At 35.7% G+C, this 21,054-nt stretch overlaps 1 protein-coding gene across 2 annotated transcripts in view; it reads left to right on the top strand.

Annotated features, from left to right (window-relative positions):
• The window catches only part of PIBF1 (progesterone immunomodulatory binding factor 1), a 157,486-nt gene extending 139,574 nt beyond the window's left edge, over positions 1-17,912 (top strand). Inside the window, exons 13-14 of one of the 2 annotated variants that reach the window (XM_019610797.2) lie at positions 15,221-15,400; positions 17,593-17,912. In XM_019610797.2, coding sequence (XP_019466342.1) covers positions 15,221-15,400; positions 17,593-17,649 — 237 coding nt within the window. In that variant the 3' untranslated portion in view covers positions 17,650-17,912. Of the gene's footprint in view, positions 1-15,220; positions 15,401-17,592 lie in introns of those variants that run through there. The other variant, XM_031557834.1, reaches the window with a different exon arrangement.
• Positions 17,913-21,054: the final 3,142 nt, after the last annotated feature.

Below are 21,054 nucleotides of genomic sequence, written 5' to 3'. Positions count from 1 at the left end.
TTATTTTAATCTTGGAAGAAAGAAGTTTAATACTGAACTCTAAATGTTGGAAGAATTCATATTGTTCTTTTATTACAGAAAAAAATGCCTTTCATATAATAAAACAGCTCATTATTTCAAATTATGGAGATTAAGGTAATCTGATGTCGAGTATTACATTTGCTCTGAAAAGTTGTCATTTGACTTGGTGCTTTCTTAAAAAGTTTGGCCACCCATTCAGGAGAAAACAAGCTGCTTTTTTGTTTGATTTTTTCAGTTGTTTCTTGGCCTTCTGTTTCCTTTTTTTCATTAATTAATTAGTAAATGAATTGGGAAAACCTTTTAATCTAGCTTCTCATGTAAATCATTGAGAATATGCTGGTACATTCACAATTTCTGTGGTTTTCTTCTTTATATGGATAACTGCAAACTATTACTTCAGAGCAGGTCTGATATCTGGGATCATGCTGAGAGGTTCATAATATGGCCTTCACAGTGCAGCTGTCCTCTTTGAGCTATCAGAAGAAACTGTGATGCCATTCATAAGCCCCTCAATGCATGATAGCAAGTACAGTTGGTACAGTCAAGTTTTTCACATGATTTCACACTAGGAAATTTTACATTTTATCAGGGTAACCAATAAGGTTTGTAACTGTTTTTCCACATCCAACAGAAGAGCATAAAACATTGTTCAGAGTGACAGTGGAGTTTTCCATTAATAACCTGTACTAAAATGTATTTCTTTTTTTAGAAGGATATAACAGTTCCAAACTTTTTTGTGTTACTATTTGTACTTTGCATTATTTTTTTAATCAGCGGAACCTTTATCTTTCACCATGGCTAACCAAACCACACACATAAAAAACTTGAACCTTGATTTATCCAACTCTGCCTTTAGCCTTACACCTGCAGAGGTGGATTTTTCTCGCCCTAATGTCTTTGTGTAGTCAGAGGGGTGCAAAAAGGAAGGATTTTCCTTCAGAAGTAGTCAGGATGAAATTACATATTAGGCCTGATTTGACTTGATATCTGTAACACTGCCTTTCTGCTTTGCTTATGCCTTCTTCTCTGCACTAGCTCTGGCACTTCTCTTGTAGTGCACTGGAACCACTCAGATCACTAAACAGAAATGTAGCCTAGACTACAATGAGAAAGTTTACTTAATTGTTATCTGGTAGTTTAGCAGTTTGAAGAACCTTTTAAAATGGCCCGCCAAGATAAAGAGCAAAGAAAAATACATACATGTTAGTATTTCTTACCTGGGGGAGAGGGTGACAGGCATTTGTGTCTAGAACTGCAGAGCAAAGCACACAAAGCTTCTGTGCTTTTCTTTGTCTGTATCCAAACCTTATCCTTTCCTGCAGGTACCACTGATCTGCAACTTACAGGCACTAAAAGTGCAGTACTCTGTGAAGTGCTAAAGTTAAGTGAGATGAATCCACTAAATCTTTCCAGCTGAAGCTCTTGATCTGTGATTATATATTTTCCTCTCTTCTAACAATCAAACTTTGACTAAAAGAAATATTTACCATGAGCTCTGTGATCTTGGCACTTCCATTGTCTTTCATGGTCAGTGCAGTTGTTGGTATTTTGAAACATCAGAAGCATAATTTTAGAGTTTATTCATTGGCTTACAAACCTCAGATAAAAACTTGGAAGGACAGTCTGTCAGTGCTCTGATTTTTGGCAAAAACCTTTAGCGATCATTTTCTGAGATTACATTTAAGAGGTTGTAAATCTGCTATGCTTTGATGTGTGACATTGTACTATTTCTTCAGATATTTAAGATGCAAACATATTGTAAAGGAATGCTAAAATGTGCAAAATTAAAGCTGTTTAGCTTATTCAATTCAAAGTGCAGAGTATAGAAACTTAATTTCTGAAGTCTTGAAAATAAACAAACTCTTATTTATTTATATTATTTGTGTACATAATGCACTGTTATTTGTTTTGTTTTGTTTTTTAAAAAGGTAGAACAACTATAATGAATGGAGAGGGTGTTTTTTATTTTTCAAATATAAATATTCTAGGAGACATGAAAAGAAAAAAAGTGAGATAGTGATGTAAGAAACAGTAATAGAAAGCTGTTAAATAGGCATTCCTCTGAATGTGAAGAACAGTTTTAGTTCTTATGAATATAGGGGAGATAACTCAAGCTGCACTACTTTTTATTTATTTATTTATTTATTTATTTATTTTGCCTGAAACCACTGCAAAAAGAGTAATTTTTAATATATAAAACTAATATCGTGAGGATATTGTAGTAAGAAAGAATAGGGTAAAATTTACAACATGAACAGCACAAAGGAAGATTGTAAAGTCCATTAATTTCTTAGAACATAATTGTGCAGGCATTATTAGTTATAAGCACCTTAACATCATATACTGGTTAAAATGACATGAAAATCTGCTGAGATTTTATCTCCTTTACACATCTGTGCACTTGTAGTACATTAGCAGCTGTGCATACAAGTGATAGAATGTAAACTAGCAGAACTAGTCACCCGCCTTGGTGACACATTCATGTGTTACTGTGCCAAAGCTCTTCAAGTCGAGTTAGCAACCACAAACCAAGCACTGGCTGTCTGCTATGGGGCACAGCAGTAAAAGTTTAATAGTAGTTTAAATACATTTGATATCAGTCATTTAAGTGGATACAAACACATGGGGCTTGATTGCTATTTGTTTACTTAAATCAGTCTAGTTTATGTCAGTAGATTATTGTATCACTCTAATTGAATTGAGGGCTACATCTGCCTGAATTAGTAAAAAATTCTTATTGAGCTATTCTTGCTGAATTAATCTACCTATGTTAAAATGTTCTTTGTCTGAATGGCTATTATGTTGCATTTGTATACCTGTTAGCTGATCATAAGCTTTCCAGATCAAATTCAGGACTCGCCATTTATGAATAAGCATAATGCTTTTCTCTGCCATGTAACACTTCCCCTTTTCAACATTGCCCTTGTCTCTTAACAATACATAAAAATAATCCTGTTTTGTAACTGATCTGGCCTTCATCACAATAACTGAAGACCTTACAAATACTGTCCTCGCAACATGGAGCAGGAAAGTATTAGCTCTGTCTGGTAGAAGCAGCAACCACAGTGAAAAAAATGGTGGTTTGCCAAAACTTCATGGAGTTTGTGGCAGAGGTTAAGCCACGAATCCATGTTTGCTAATGCAGTATCTTAATCAGTCATTCTTTTTTCCTTACATTCTTCTGATTAAAGGCTTGAAAAGAAAATCTCCTCAGTGTTTGTTTTTCCTTACTAGATGCGAATTACCTCTTTTTTTCTTCTAAGTAATCTTCTTATATGTGAATTGATTGCAATTTGGAAGTAATTTCCCAAGCAAATTACATTTTCACTTTGTGTATTGTTTTGAGAATTTACAATCACATTGATTTTTTAATTCACGTCTCCTGAAAAAGGCCACTTTCCAAAGTCCTGTAAGCTTCTTAAAAATTAAAACTAACTTTGTTTTTCAAAATTTGAAGTGTGGAATGGATACATTTATAGTTATCCTCATCAATATGCATGCACCTATAAACTACATGTGCACTTTGGAATAGTGGTTCTTCATTTGAGTCTTTATTCCAGAAGTCACATGTGTGGACCCCTGTTCCACAACCATATTGGTTTCATACTGCATATGACAGCTATCCTGCAGACTAGATTAGCTCTGTACGCAGTAGTCTCTTCTAGGCCCGCATGATGGTTATGTTACCTTAACACTGAGACATTTCTTTTGTTTTAATTCAAATCTTCCAAAAACATGTGACGTTTAAATATGAATTAATAACATACCACATGCTTGAGGATGCAAAACCTGCTGGGAACCATCCCAGCAGAAACTCCACCGAAACAAAGGAAGCAAATGTGATGCAGTTTCATCCATCCTTCCTTTTGAGGGGAGCAGATTGTTGAATAGCAATGAACCTTTCCTAACAATACTTAAAGTCATCCACAACAGAAAAAGGGAGCAAGGTAATACTTACCCACTATAGTTTGTCAGGGTACAGTGCTCCAGCTTAGACTAGGTGCTGTTCTGTTTAATGTTATGTCACATTAACATTGCCGTATCCAAAGAGATTGGGTCATGCTGTCCTCAGCCATTTTTGTAGTTGTCTTTGTTATTAACTTTATTATTGTCTTTTGTCTTTATTTTCAGCAAGTTCTTCAAAACAAAACAAAAGAAGAAAACACTCTTGCTTTAAAAAGACATTTCTTCATTAGCCAAAAAAACAGAGAGAAGAAAAACCATAGCAGGCTGAAGCTCTTACATGAACGGGATTAAAAATGTAGCTTGTTTTGTTGAAGCAAAAAGGGAGTTAGTTGAATGCAAGCTGAGAAACTCAAGGCAGCCATTGCATAGGTAATGCATGAGAGCAGAGAAAAAAGGCAGAACAAATGAAAGAGTAAGATAAAATTAAGAACAGAAAATAGTTATTTCATTATCCTCAAAATGTGGAAAAACTGTCATATTTTTGCTTTTTTAATGAATGTTTGCCTAATGTATTTTCCACTGTGTGCATGAGATTGGAGGGAGTCCACATGATCAGGCAGGAGGAACAGCTACTAATTAGTCCTATTAGAATATGCATAGTTTGTTAATGATTCTAATTGTTTTTTTCAGAGTGCTTCTATAAATAAAAAGGCTATGGCTCCCAAGGATTTTTATAAATTTTGATGAATATTGGAATTTAAGCATCATTAGATGGATTATCAGAAACATTTGGAATTGTAATATTGTTCTGAAATTTTAATATTTCTAGAATCTGAGAATCTAATAGTCTCTGTGCTGGCACATTCCATCTTATACCAGTATCTTGCACTAAGCCCTATCGCTTCTCAATAGTTATCCCATTATTTTACTCGTAAAAGAACATATGCATGTTTTTTTTCTTTTCCTTTTAGAGGAGAAGTGAAATGTCTTTACCTTACTTTGATCAGTTACTTTTAAATTCTCATATTTGTCTTTCTTCCTTTCATATTCTCCTTAAGGAGTGTCCCTCACTGCTAAATTGGCTACTTGCACCATTTCATTCCATTTCAGCAATGACCTTGAGGATTCCAGATGAGTTTTCAGCACTTCGTTATTAGTCATACTTTAAAGAATGGCTAAGACTATCCTTAGCTATAATTAAGTTATGATGAAGAAGGTTGACTAGAAGTAACATGGGACAGGAGGTCAATGCATTGGTTGTAGGAACCTGGAGAGTAGCAACAGCTGCCATCTGCAAAAAGAGAGATAGAGTGAAATTCAGAGGCTCACAAAAGGCTTTGGAGTCATAAGGAGGAGGGCACTACGTGTTTAATCGGGGATGGAAGCTTACTGGATGAAAGAAGAAAACTTCTTTGTAGGCAAGAGGGAAAGGAAGGGCTATCTGCAGGGGTTGGGGAGATACGACTGAAAATAAGTGATTGGTAACAGGTGCCTTCAAACAATCTCTAGCTCTGCTTTTTCCCTCTCTTTTTTGTTTAAAAGATTGTACAGGATAATGTCAAAATTATTTGTGTTTCAAAAGTGAATGACTTCCTGCTCATCTATGTGCTGCAACTTGTTTTATATTAAAAAAATGCTGATGTACAATGCTTAGCTCTCTTTTTAAATGTTAAGCCACAGAGTAATTATCATTTTTCTTATGCTACGTTTGTGTTCCAAGATTCTAGTTTCTATTAATGTTCTGCGTGTATTCTAAGTAGATTACAGGGCCATTTCTGCATCACAAGTATGCCCTGGAGCTATTCTCAGCTTAAAACTTGGAGAAACAAAGTGACATTTACAGTGCTAAATGAGTGTAGAGAAGTTTCTAGCTCATACTGTACAAAGGACAAAAAAATGTTCCTGAGCAGTATTCTTCATTTTTGTTATCTATTTTGTTGTTGTCAAACTTTAATAAAACTTGAATTCCAAATACTGAATTCAGGAAGAGGAAGGATTTAACAGTTGGGTACAATTGATCTTTTGTTGGAACTATATTATTCAGAGTATCTTACTAGCTTTTATAGATACTCTTTAAAGAATTATCTTTACATTTGCAGTTGTATACAGTAAGGATCTGTATACTAACTAGTGTTTACTAATCAGCAAATCAGTGTTGGTTATGGATATTCCAGTCACGTTTTGCTGTTTATCTAGCATTTTATTTTTTTTTCAATTTGGGTCACTCTATGGTAGCATTTGAATGCTACCAAATGGAAATTGAATTTTAGTACTTTGTAAGAAATACCAAAGACAAGGAAAATCAAACTGTAGTAGTATGCTTGTCCTCTTGGAAAATACAGGAAATTCTTCATAATTGCATGTAAGGCTGTTTAAACATGCTAGCATTTTTTAGCATCTTTTTATGTGGAACTTACTTTTTACTAAACTTGAATTTGACTACATGTCACAATAGCTCAGATTAAAAAATAGTTGGGAGTTTAGTCTTCATCATAATTATAAATATATTTTTTACCTTTAATAGAAAAAGTGGAAAAAAGTTCTCAAATTTTAACATGCAAATTCTGAATCATGAGACAAATTATTTTGTATTTTTCATATGAAATTAGATTTAACTGTTGAGAATATGCAGCTGAAATAGGCAGAAGGATAGAATTTGTCTCTGTAGTGACCTTGCCATTTTATGTTGCTGCTGTTCTAAATGCATTTACTTTATACATCTAGAAGTAGTCTGTAGATCTATCACAGATCTGTAAATTCACTTTAAGGCTTTATATGCACTTGGATATAGAGAACTCCCTAATTAAGTGTAGTGCAGAGAAGCTATCAACATCCTGCATATGGTCTGGCATCTTTCCATCACCCTGTTATCAGGTTCATTTGTTTGATCAGAACATTTCATAGTGTCTTCCAGTTTCCAGCTTTACAGTTTGTATCCATGTGTCTTATATGACCATATGTTCAGATCTCATACAAGAATTCTTGCTGACTTCCGATATTTCCAGTGCAGAAGCATCAGAGGATGCAACTTCGTCAAACATTAGTGATACTTTCTTATATTTCATAGATAGTTATTAAAATCTTCTTTGAGATCTGACGTGAATGTAGATTCTATTCCTGATACCCAAAGTGTTCCACTGTTGAAGCTGAATTTGCATTGTTCATGCCACTGCATCCTGTCTATCTGCAATCAAATCCTAGACTGTAGGACTTACCATTTGCTTCATTTTGTTCTCTGATACATAAAATGGAGCTTCTGCAATGTCTTTCTCCTATTTCATACTTTTCATCATTAATCTCTAACATAAGTAATTCTGTGCTAGCAGAATTGGTGGTTTATCCACTTTCTGAATTGCACTTGGAATTATTTCCAGGTTATAAATAAGGACAATTTTTTAGCGTCTCTAGCGTTTTGGACAAAAATAAAGTCAATGAAGAAGAGTTCTAAAACAGTTCCTAATGTGAATTGTCAGTATTCTGAAGAGGAGCCATTCTAGATACTACTTTTGCTGGAAAGTCTCGTTCCTGGATAGCGACACATAAATGACTCCTTTATCTGGGCACACTCCAGAATTAGGAGTATCATGCTAAAGCTTTTTCTTCACAAAGTGCTGTATGCAAGCCATAGCAAATGTAGATAGGCGGAACTAGGGTTATTTTTCAAAGTCTTGTAGTCTGTTCTTCAGAAATAAGTCAGTGACTGGATATTCTGTGCCAGCAATCAGGACTAGAATGTTTACCTCCATTTTAACAGGTCTCTGGTGATATTAGAGAGTATTATCAGTATAAAGATAATCTGAGATGTTTTTATGAAGTCAGGTAACACAGTAGAAGAGTTGAATCTTGTTTTTCTGATTTGCAGTCAGAAAAGAAAAACAAGCACTACTATGGTGTGATTTACCATATCCTCATCTAAATGAAGTGTTAATTATGAATCTCACCAACAGGTACAGAGAGGAGTCAAACAAGTCAGTTTGCCTAGGTATAAATGTTATTACGGAAGTTGTCTGAAGTTCAGTGTGAGGAAGTCCACCTAACAATCTGGTCACATGATTCAAAGCAAAATTACAACCAGAATTCTCAGAGGGATCCCTCCCATCTTGGCATCAACTGTTAGATGATACGACTTTGCTTTTAACATAGAACTTACTTCCACAGAAAGTCACAGTAAGAATTTAAGAAGGATCTGGGTAAGAAAATGCATAGACTTCATACAGGACAATATCCTTAGTATTTTAGTCACCTTATTTGACCATCAAAGTGACCCACTGAGCGCTCTGAGGCAGACAGCTGTGAAGCCAGTTTGTTCCAAACCATCCTGCCCTACCCGTTTCCAGATTTAGAGCACTTTCTCTCAAGAGAAATTATTTTTCTCAGGCCTCCCAAGAACATTTGGAATCTGAGCGTGAGCTTTTAATTCTTGGGGAACTGAGAAATCTATTCAGAAATGCACTTTTTACAAAGCACTGACAAATGGACTTAGTATTTGTAAGTGCTGTTTTAGGTTTCTCAAACCAGTAATCTTCAACATATCCATAACCTCATTTTCTGAACTCTGCTTTTCCCTGTGACTTCTTGTTTGAAGACTACAATAAATGCCTAAGCTGGAGAGTGCATGCATATGAAGAAAGATTGCATTGATTTAACACAAACATATTTTTCATTCCATCACAGCTGTCACCTCTCACTTGCATGTTCTATTATAGTAGGTTTTGTTGTTGTTATTTTAAAGTATAGCCAGTATAGTCAGCAGGCAGCTGAACTCAAGCCTACTATTTGGCTCCCGCACTGAGAAGAGTCCGATCACCGATTCAAGAGGTAATGTACTAAGACTGTTGTGAGGCAGTTTTTAATCTGGTCTCCTTCCACGCAAGGAGGTCTGCACACTCAGCTGTTCTTAAACGTAAAGACACTGCTATAATCTCACAAGTTTCTCCAGGCTGGATATATATTTTATTTTCAGTTATGTTTAGCCACATGGGAACCATATGGCAGTTGAAATGAGGAATACATGCTTTCCAAAGTTGCTGGTAAACGTATATGCTTTACTCAAGTCTTAAAGGTTGAGGAGGGTGGGAAATGACATATCTAAAACCATTGTTTTAGTACTTGACTCACAAATTCCAAGAGATTTTAGGTTTTGATTAGCGTTTCTGAGAAAGGCAAACATCTGTTTTTGCCTTTCTTTCAGCTGATTTTTCTGTTTTTGTCAGTGAAATGGGTTTTCATGTTTAAGGTTCATAGCATTTAGTGCCTCTTCTGTGTTTTGTTTCTTTTACTGGGAATTTATGCTGTTTTCTTCTTTGGGGACTCTAGTCAGTCATCAGAATTTGGTGGTTCAGCCAGAATCTGATACATTTTCTAGCACAAAGAACACATTGTTCAGCTTCCACAATAGAAATTTTCTGATTCAAAATAGAGTTCTAATCCGAGGTGAAGTTTGTAATCATAAATTCTGTGTAAAATTAAAAGTAGAATATGGTTTGTCATGGTAAAGGTTCAGGTAAATGTTGGTGCTGTTGTTAGGGTCACTTTTGCTTTAGAAGATATTTATCTGAATGCTGCAATCATGGGCTTTACATTATGGGAAGGGAGACTAATGGATCTGACACCTACTGGCTGATTCTGTGATGGAGTTAATGCAATTTAAAACTTTGTTTACTACCAGAATTAGTTAACTTTAGTCCAGAAAGTTACCTGTCTCTCTCTATTGAATATTTTCAACCATTCCATTTGGTCTGTGTGAAGTTTCTTTTCAAGGTTATTGTATGGAGTGTTTGGAGGTGCAAGACATGGGTGCATAACATGAGAACTGATATTTATGTAATTGATTCCTGTAAGTGAGTTGCTTTTTCTTAATGCTGTTATTTTGCATCTGCTTCCAGAGCATGGTATCTAAATTTACTTTAAGTGCTTATATAAATCCATTTTATATGTTTAATTTATTATAATTACACACATATATAACGTTAAGGGCCTTTACGATCTGTTGAATGCACCAAGAAGATTCTTTCTTTCTTTTATTATCATTACATGAAAGAGTAAGAAGAAAAATCCTCTCACTTTTTGACAGTCCGCTGAAAAAAAATGGAATTACTTTTTGATAAGTACTTATTGTGCCCAATGTAGACAATTTTTTTTACTCATTTCTTCAATTATTTACTCAATAAAACAGCATTCCATATGTCTCAGTAATTTTCAGTATCAGGAGATTCCTTTTATTTTTTATGATTATATAATTAAAGTATGTTTATAACATTCAACATTATCTTTCTATAGTACTCAGTTAGGAAATGTAAGGGACTTTTCTGGTACATATATGTTTGAGCATGTATCAAGGACAATAAAAACAACGTTAATAGAGCTGTTTAGAGAATTCATAACTATAAATGCATTTGTATTTTAAACTGCTGCCCTTTTATTTTTCTGTTTGTTCATCTCCATCTTCTAATTACACTGCTGGTTGATTTAGTTGAAACAATCCATTTTATCCCAAACTGATCTTCAGTCTCCATTCCTGTAATTTCTAGTTCAATTATCCTTATCAACAGGCAAAAACAAATTTAAATAAAATATAATTTCCTTTCACCTGCGTTAAGATCAAACATTATTATTGGAGTCTCAAATTCTACTGAAATAGGAGTATGCTGACAGCGTCTAACTATTTTGCCTTTTCTCCTTTACCTTTTAAAAATGATTGACATTTCCTTGGTTTTGTTCCTTTTAACACTGTTTAAAAGGTTGGTGGTTTTGATATAACACTTTTACAGACTGTAAGAATTTCACAACAATAGCACTGATAGCATTCAACTTAATAATTAACAAGGTACGATTAAGAAAAAATTTCCAAACAGAATATACTTTAATTGAAGAACAACAAGGAAAATGTTGGTGCCTATCCTTTGTCTCTAACTAAATAAATCCTTTCTTAAATTAAAAAAAAAAAAAAATTATTTGTGTATTGGCACACAAAATTCCTTTTGCAAGTTTTAGTTAAAGTTCTTGGACATAACAGTGCAAAGAATAAATGGAAATGCGCAGATGTTTTGTTATTCTCACAACACAATATATTTACCTTTGCTTGGTTCCCTCCTTTGTCCCTCCCCTTGTACTCAGTCCATTCATTCTAATCACTTATTTTGAATTGCAGTTATATATTGGTCATATATGGCAAAAGTTTCAAATACTATTTATAGCTCAAATTATCTTTGTTAAATGTGCATAATCAAGCAGAATATAGGATGTTAGCTGTTATAATTGTACACTGGCTACTTAGGATGAAAGATGTTTTAGGTGAAGCAGAAGGATAAGAAAAGTGAAGAAAGTAAGGTGAGAAATGGATTCAGCTTATGACACCTTAATGTAGGTATTTACAGGAGGTGTCTATGGTGAGCATTCTTTCCTTTGCTTCATAGTAGCCTCATCGCTAGCAACCTAGTCAATATGTTAGTGTTGTTGCAACACGATTCAGCTGTCATGCCAATAGGTGTCTACTTCTGAATTGGTTGACTCACTTTCCAAGCTACATCATCTGTAATGGAAAATCAGATTCCTACTTCATGTGTAGGTACTTAAGTTTAGACATGTAAATTTATAAGCTTGAGCTAAATCCCATGTGTCAAACAGGTCACTGCTTTGTGTTTTCGGCATTTGTGCTGGTAGCCAGAGCAGGTTAGAATCCTTAGACAAGAATTCATTAGATTTCTATGGACAGACTTTCAAAATATTTAATAGTACAGTCTGGGGCTGATAATTATCTGTGTGGGTGACACTCACTGTGTATAAGCAGTGTTTTTGTGCCAGTTGCATACTTAATTTTTTTTCCTTATTTGATCTTAACCCACCTTTTTGTGCTAATTGCATTGTTTTCCATCTGTCTGTGCTGCCACACATCCCCACATAATATTCCTGAGGTGAAGAGTGGATGCAAGTGAGATAAAAGCTGTGTAGCCAGGTACAGAGAGGAGCTGGGTGAATCCACTCCCAGCTTCCAGTACTCGTACTCCTCCCAAGAAGGGCTGTATGGCCCTCAAAAGCCAAAGTCCTCAGACAATGACATTCCGTAAGGTCTATAGCATGGCTTTCTTAGTAGCTGCAGAAGCAAGGGGCAGGTATCTCTACAGACGGCTTGGGACATACAGGGCTTAAGTGACGTGGTTTCTCCAGTGCATGGAAGAATCAAAGTGAATAACATAGACAAAAGGATTTGCATTGATTCACAGAACTGTGGGGGCTGGAACAGACCTCCAGAGATCATCAAGTCCAACCCTCCTGCCAAAACAGGCTCCCAACAGTAGGTTGCACAGGTAGGTGTCCAGGCAGGTCTTGAATGTCTCCAGAGAAGGAGACTCTACAGTATCTCTGAGCAGCCTGTTCCAGTGCTCCTTCACCCTTACCATGAAGAAGTTCTTAAATTGTGCGGAACTTCCTATGCTTCAGTTTGTGGCCATTTCCCCTTGTCCTATTGCCATGTATCACTTAAGAGTCTGGCCTTGTCTCTTTGCCTCCCACACCATAGATATTTATAGACATTGATCAGATCCCACAGGATTGATATGACATAAAAACAGGGACTTGACACGGTAGAATTGTATCCATCCAATTCTCCTCACACCTTCCCATACATCTTCCCATATCCTGAAACTAATGCATGTCATTCTACACAAAAGGTTGTTCCTGTCCATTCTGAACCCTATACCTACTCTCCCGCACTTTTCTTTTTTTTCCCCAAGACTCTTCACAGTGGAATAAGTTCACAGATTTCTGCTGTGCACAATGTCCTGAGCTTCTTTTGCCTTACTAGCTTTTTAGACCAACTTGCCAGCTTTTAGGCTTAGAAAATAGTTGGATCGTGGTAGCTTGCTGACAGTGCCAGGTATTGCTACTGACTCTGTTTAGAATTCAAAAGCAAAACTAGGAATTAACGTTGTGTTAGGGAGCAGAGAAATCTTTAGAAATCATAGAATGGCTTGGGTTGAAAGGGACCTCGAGGATCATTGACTTCCAACCCCCTGCCCATGGGCAGGGTTGCCAGCTGCTAAATCAAGTACTAGATCAGGCTGCCTCGGGCCCCATCCAGTCTGGTCTTGAAAACCTACTGCAGTTCAAGACAGAAATTTGTTTTCAGTATTTCCTGGGTAGAAAACTACAGCCTCTGGTAAATATGTGAAATTTCATGTTAAGCAATATACATACTATTGATTCTGTTGTATTCAGTGTTTCCTGTAGTACTTTGGCACATCTGTTAAGATTTTTTCTCTATTGTGATTTTAGAACAAATATTAAGGCTTCATTCTTGTATTAAACTTGGCTATGATGCCAAATTGATTTATACATTGTGGACTAATTTGCCATCTCAATTCCCTGTTATTCCTTCCCATATTTTCACATTTGAGAATTTACCTATCACAGTGGAAGCTCATATCAGAGTTGACTCCAGAGTCTATTCCAAGTCTGAAAACAGGCAGGGCTGTCAAGTAAAGGACAGACTCTGCAAGCAGAGAAGACCTTAGAGTGCTGAGAGGATCTGGACATGAGAGAATTTGACCTTACGTGTCCATGTTTCAGTTCTGTTTCTGAAATAAATCTACTTGACAGTTTGGGGAGTTTTGCCTTGATCAAACGTGCAGATATTTGGTCTACAGAATAGCCAAGTTTAACTATAGGAACAGCACTTGTTAATGTCAAAACATTGTTTATGTACCATTTAATCTCCTATGATGGTGTACGTTTGCTATATATTTGCTATATACTTGCTTGAGTTATTTTCATCAAGAAATTCTGTCTATGTGTCACTTTGGCAACATCTTTGCAGAGTTTACAACTTTGAAAAACATGTTGGCATCAACTATGCAGTCCTTTTAAACAGCTGCTCTGCAGTCATGCTGTTTTAACATGCCACTACACATGGCTGAATTATGCAAATAGTTAATATTAAATGACTGAGATACAAGAACAATTTGTACACTCAATAAAGCTGGTCTGTGGAGTGTAACACCCATTCATGTAACTGAATGAGACTGGGGCAGTTTAAAGATGCTATTCTTTTGACTTTTGGTACAAATACTTGTGTTAAGGCAGAAATGAACAGAAAGAAGCTAGATGGCAAGAATGTTTCGTAAGGCTTTTCTTTTGACTACTTAATTTAATAATGCAGTGAAAACAGAATGTGCATCAATATACTTTTCTGGCAATTATTAAGAAATAGGTAAGGCATGGGAAATGTTTGTCATTCAGCTATAAATATGAATTACTCTGCTTTGATTGAGAGATAAGATACAATGCTAATTATAATGCTGATATTTTAGCAGTGTTTATTGAAAACAGCAGCACTGTAAGAAAGCTAAAACATAGAGTTTAAAAAGATACAAAATTGTCTTATACTTTGTATGATGTTTCTACTGACTTTGTTAACCTAGCTCTGCAGTAATGAAGTATGAATTATGTACAATGTAGAACGACAGATAAAACATTCTAAATTCTGTAACTTAATTACCTACTAGGTGTAAGGGGATAGAACTTTAGGCACTAGAAGATGCATGACAACAAAAGAAGGCAGCCATTTAAAGTCACAAAGTACCATGAGTTTTCCTTTCTCACTTTACAGTAACTTTTGAATAATGGATTTTTTTCAGCTAAATAGTAAGAAAACGTGTTTTTTGTTTTTTTGATTTTTAATCAGATTGTTTACCAAACAAATTCTTAGAATATCCAAAAAAAAAAAAAAACCCTGAGTATTTCCTCATGCTTTTGCTTTTTATTTCCCATGGTGGAATTTTTTATGTTTCATGAAATTTCTTTTCTACTTGATTCCATTTTTACTCTAAGTCTTTGTAAGTTATTGCATTGACTTTTCTGAATATAAAGACACAGGTATATTTCTAGTAGTAAGACTTCTGTGCAAGACGCAACACTTGAAAGTACAATTTATCACATACAAATTATGTTGGTAAATTCCCTCTGCCTGACAAAACAAGCTCAAAATATTTCTTTTAAATAAAATGGAAGCTTAATTTAAAAGAGGTAGTGGCTTCCTTATTACACAATGAATGTTGTCTTTTACAGCATTTATTCAGTACAAAATTTGAGTTGCATAAATCGTATATACATTTTTCACTTTCTTTTATTAATATGCAATTAGTAATTTTGTTAATAGCGGTAAGTATATGGTGCTTGTTGGATTTTCTATTCCACTTACATTTTTCATTTGGTGAATAAAAATTCATTATTAACAAAATAGAATCAAATGTAATTTTACTGATTAACTGAGCATTGCCCTTTTATGGTTTTCCAGGAACTAGCCGTAATGAAACAGATTCTAATTAATCTACAGGATAAACACAAGGAACAAAACTTACTTCCATCTCAAATTAATTTAAAAAGTCTGACTGCAGAAAACAAATTAAACCCTTCAGTAAAACTGCTGCCAGAATATGAAGAAGAAAATGTATTTAGGCCTAAGCCAACATTATTTGTAAGTACTATGCTAACAGTAAGTTCCATAAACTTTTTTCCTCACACTTTAAAAAAAAGAAAGGTAGTTCATACTTCAAGGAGGTACATACTTTATTCCACATAATATTTGCAATTTTGTATGGCTGTGGTTGATTTTGAGGAGACAAACTGCAGTTTGTGATGTTATTTACATGTTTGGTAGTTTGTGCGTGTAAAGTTCAAAGTAAACAAGATTTTTTAAAGAAAACCAATTATATTAGTATCAGTTCACAAAATTGTAATGAGCACAGAATAAATATACAATTTTAAGTCTACCCTGAGCATCAGATGATTGTGTACAAATATACTGAAGAGCAGCAGAGAGGAAATAAATGTATTTATGTGTATTTACACTGCTGCATATACATGTATACATACAGGCACATGCCCAGGATTTTTATAACTTCTGTTACTATGGATAACTGATACTACAAAAGCTTGTTCTATTGCTTTAGAAAACAAATGCTTGGATTTAAATGCTTCGGGTTCCCTACTGAATTTAGTGCTTCTGGTATTTGAAAGCTTCAGAAAAATGATGTAGAAGCTTCTGACTAAAGTGCGTCTCAGCTGATAAATTTAAGAGAATTATAATGCTGAGTCACAAAGCAAATGATAATTTGTATTTACAATGGTTGCAGCTGTTTTCTTCTAGGGCAGGCTGATTGAATCCACACAACCCTCTGTTTTTTCTTTTTCCCTGGGCCCAATATTTTGCTGCTTTGGTCCAAATATGTATCTATAAAAGGTTATTTTTTGGTATTTTTATTTCTGGTGGAATCTTCTTAAAATTGAAAGAGACTCAAATAATGTAAGATTGAAATTGCAACACATCAGATAATGTTTTTATAATACACAATGTAGGGAATGATTACATCCCCTGAGTATGGCATGAGGGCATTTGGGGACAATTACTGAGATTATTCAGTGGTTCATATTTTGCTTAGACAGTGTTATGAGACTGCTTAGAGGTAAAAGGCATGCCATACGTTGTCTCATCTGTAATCCTTTTGGAAGTGCTATATCATATTGTCCAAACTTTTGTCTTTGGTGCAGTGATCCAAAACAGAGACAAACTGTGAGCTAACGATTAGGTTGTATAGATGCTCCAGAGTTTGAGTGTATAATCTGTCCTGCCTTTCTTAGGGATATAGAAATGATGTGGCAATCTAGAAAAAGAAATGCTTTGACATGTTGAAATTGTTCCTCATCTAACTTTGCAGTAGAAAAATGCAAACAAGCTGATTGCAGGATTTCCTACTAAATGGGGAAATAATTTAATAGTCCTGTTAAAAGTCTTGCCCATTTAGGGCAATGTAGAGAATTTTAATAGCATGTACAAATAGAGTAAATTTATTTTTATAACTGAGAGCTTCAAAATGAGAGAAAGATGAAGATTTAAACACGATGAGGATCCAAGGCCAGCTGAATTTGAAGACTGATTGGTTATTAAGTCTTGGAGGAATAGAACAAATAGGGGGAAGAAAACAAACTGTTTAGAATGAGTTTAGAGACAACAGACACAAGAAACATTATTAGCAAAAGCAAGAGTTAATACTGAAACTTGAATGTAGAACAGTCCTTAACTTGTTCCACCTTCACTTTTTTTATTTCTTCATATAAACAACTTCTGAATTTGCCACAAGAATATTCTATACTATCTTGAATGTGCAGTAGCCCAAAGGATTATGAAGGCAAGAAGTTGCTCCCAATAATTCTCTACCAATAAAATTATTTCCGCATTGTCGTTAAACTGCTGAATTCTTTTATTTTGGATTATAATTTTTTGAGAGCTCTTATTTTGGACAAATTGTTGGTCTATGGCACACACAAAATCTCTTTCCTGAGTTCCATCGCCTTCTCTAATGGGAGCATTGGATAATGATATTTAGAATGAAATCTATTTCTGGTACACTTGATTCATGTTCAATATTTCAAAACAAATCATTTACCTTATCTGCTTTTTATAACCTAGAAATCAGATGGTTTAAATACAGATATGTAGTAATAATAACCTTGAATACATAGTCTTACCTTTATTTTACTTTTTTTAAGCAGAAAAAAATGATTTAACACTATGAGCTACATAGGAAAGAAAAAGAATTCATCATAGATTGCATGTTCTTATTCTGACTTTTTCTCTTTCTCACAACTAATACATTCTTTATGTTACAGACAAATACACAGGCACCTGTGTGGTACAAGAAACTGCAGAAGAAAACATCACCATAGCATTTTTCAGTAAATACTTAAGAAAATCCTTTAAGGAGATTTTCTTTGAAGAAAGATATTTTCACCTTTCTCCATAAAGGCAAACAACTCTTTTGTTTACAACTGTTGCTTTATATCTGTGAAATTATTTTATGTTGTATAAAATAATTTTTAGATCTGCCATGTGAATAAAATGTGTGGAAATAATGCATGCAATGAACTTACTAACATATATTTGAATTTTAAAAGATAAATAAACACCATCATATTGTATATATTTATAATCCGAGTTGTTAAATGGTGTCTTATTCATAGCGTTCAAATGAATGCATGCTTCAGCTCTCTATATTATTTTTCTTGGACCTTGTGCTTCATGTCACATTCCTTGCAACTATTTTAGCTCACAGAAATTGAAAAAATATACATGAATTAGCATCAGACTGTACCCTATTTTCTGTGAGGGAAATCACAGAATTGTAGGAGCTGAAAGGGAGCTCTGGAGATCATCTAGTCTAACCCCCTGCTAAAGCCTACATTATGTTATACAGGAAAGCATCCAGGTGGATTTTGAATATCTCCATAGAGGGAGACTCCACGGCTTCTCTGGGCAGCCTCTTCCAGTGCTCTGCCACCCTCACAGAAAAGAAGTTTTTCCTTATGTTCAGATGGAACTTCCTGTGTTCCCATTTTTGCCCATTGTCCTTTGTTCTGTTGCTGGGCACTGTTGCAAAGAGTACGCTCCAGCCACTTGACATCTGCCCTTTATATGTTTATAGGCATTGATCAGATTCTCCCCTCAGTCTTCGCTTTTCCAGACTGAACAGACCCAGGTCTCTCAGCCTTTCCTCATGTGGGAGGGCCATCATTATCTTCATGGCCCTACACTCGACTCTCACCAGGAGATCCCTGTCTTTTTCATACCAGGGAGCCCAGAATGGACACAGTACTCCAGATGTGGCCTCACCAGGGCAGAGTAGGGGGAGGATCACCTCCCTCAACCTGCTGGCCACAACTCACAACTCACAACTTTTAATGCACACAGAGTACAACTGGCCTTCTTGGCCACAAGAGCACACTGCTTTTGTATGTCAAGTGAAAAAAAAATTCCCTTATCAGCCCTGATTTGTATAATTTGACAATTAATATCAGTTCATTTACCAAACAATCATTACAGGTCTTCTGATGAAGCAATGAAATATATCTCAGTTATCAGTTCTGATACTCGGGGCTAGATGCATTTGCTCTACAGTTCTATATCACATAAATGTTGATGGCACTGTTTAAGTAAGTGCATACTGATTTCACTCAGATTTCATTTAAGTGGAAGTTTCTTTTTTCTTAATTCCTGTTTCCTTGACAGTATCTCTTCAACAGCTTCATTGTTCCTACCTGGATGTGAACAATAATTATTTACTGTATATAAATATTGAGCTTATGATTCTTACATACAGTTTTCTTCTTTATTTTCCAAACATGAAGTTGAAACAAAGCAATACTTCCTCTACTGAAGGTAAGCTTCAACTTTTGCTAATTCTGAGAGTGAGGTAAAAACACAAGTATTTGCACACCACGGGATTAAAATGATGATTCTGTGAATGAGGGAGGCATAACATGTAGACAAAGATAATTGTTCACATGGAAAAAAAAGCACTGATCTTTGGACACACAAGACTATCTGCACTGATATTGCTTGATCAGCTTTGGTTTCTTGAAGTCTAGACTTTTCTCTAATGTATTTTTTTGCAAATAGAATTGTTGTTTTTGTATGAGACAGCTCGCATATGCAGATAATAATTTTGTAATAAGTATTTAATCTGATTCACTGCCCCTAATTTATCTTTTCAAGACTGTCTTGCTTGTCTGTTATCACCCAATAATTGGTAAATTCTGTTATCTGGACCTGAGAACTATTCTAAGCAAGATGCTAGTCGCAATCTTTAGTATTCGCTATTCTCCAGTTCAGACAAATTCGTAAGATACAGACTATGAATTGTATGGAAATTTGGCTGACACACCAAGCGCAAGGAAATCAGGTGATCAGCAATGCAAAGTCCAACTGTCAAATAGCGTCCTTCAGCAAGTTCACAGTCAATGCCAAATTTAGAGATGTAGTCTCTACAGGGCAGGGTCTTGGACAGACATCAACTGGCTGGAAAAATGGCCCAACAAGAACCATACAGAGTTCAAAGGCAAGTCCCATGTCTAGGGTTTAAGAACCTCATATTCCAGGACTGACAGGAAGGTGGCTTGGGAGAAACATCCCAACATCCTCAACATCCTGGTGGGCAACAAACTTAACATGTCAGCAATACATCCTTGCAGCAAGGGATCCTGGGCTGTACTAACAGTATAGCTAGCACATGAAGGGAAGTGCTTCTTCCCTTCTGTTTGGTATATGGGAGACCACATCCAGAGTGTTATGTTCAGTCTGGGGTTTGTTCAAAGCATTGAAGTACAAAAGCGAGTCCACAGAGATTTACCATAAAGATCTGAGGCTGGAGTACATTTTGTAGATGGGGAGGCTGAACAAATTGAGACTTAAAGGGCTTGGCGGGGATCTTGGTGCAGTCTCCAACTACCTGATGGGATGGTAGGACCTCTGAGAGCCAGTATGCCCTCAGAGCTGCACAATAATAGAATAAGACGAAACTGACAAAAAGTGCAACACCAAAAATTTCAACAGTCTACATGAAAAATGGTCTCCTCCTCCTATGAAGACAGACTGAAAGAGCTGGGTCTGTTCAGCCTGGAGAAGAAAAGGAAAAACTGAGAGCAGCCTTTCAGTATTTAAAGGGGAGCTACAGGAAAGAAGGGGACAGACTCTTTAGTGGAGTCTGTTGTGAGAGGAGAAGGGGAAATGGTTTCAAACTTAGAGAGTGGAGATTTAGATTGGGTATAATGAAAATGTCTTTTACAGCAAGGGTGGTGAGGCACTGGAACAGACCGCCCAGACAGGTGGCACATGCCCTGTCTCTGTAGACTTTCAAGGTAGACTGGTCAAGGCTCTGCACATCCTGATGGAGCTGTAGGTGTCCTTGCTCATTGCAGGGGAGCTGAACTAAATGGCTTTAAAGTCCCTTCCAACTCTAAGGATTCTATGACGATGAGGACAGTCAAACACTCAAGCAGATAGCTCAGGGAGGCGGTTGCATCTTCATCCTTGGAGAGGTTTAGCAATCAACTGGGCAAAGCCCTGAGCAATCTGATACAATTGGACCTGCCTTTACATTGGACCAGATGATGATTTTTCAGAATTCCTTTCCAACCTAAATTTCTCCATGGCAACATTTCTAAATATACAAGATAGTGACATTAATTTATTTCTTAATGTTTACACTTTTTAAGTATTTAAGATGCTTCCTGAATGAATTGTGCTTCATAAATTTCTATGTTCTGCAGCAGCCAGATCTTCTGACAAAAGCTATT

Source organism: Meleagris gallopavo, chromosome 1, assembly GCF_000146605.3.
Source record: "Meleagris gallopavo isolate NT-WF06-2002-E0010 breed Aviagen turkey brand Nicholas breeding stock chromosome 1, Turkey_5.1, whole genome shotgun sequence".
In the NCBI taxonomy this organism is placed as follows: Eukaryota; Metazoa; Chordata; class Aves; order Galliformes; family Phasianidae; genus Meleagris; species Meleagris gallopavo.
This window is presented reverse-complemented; position numbering and strand designations above follow the sequence as displayed.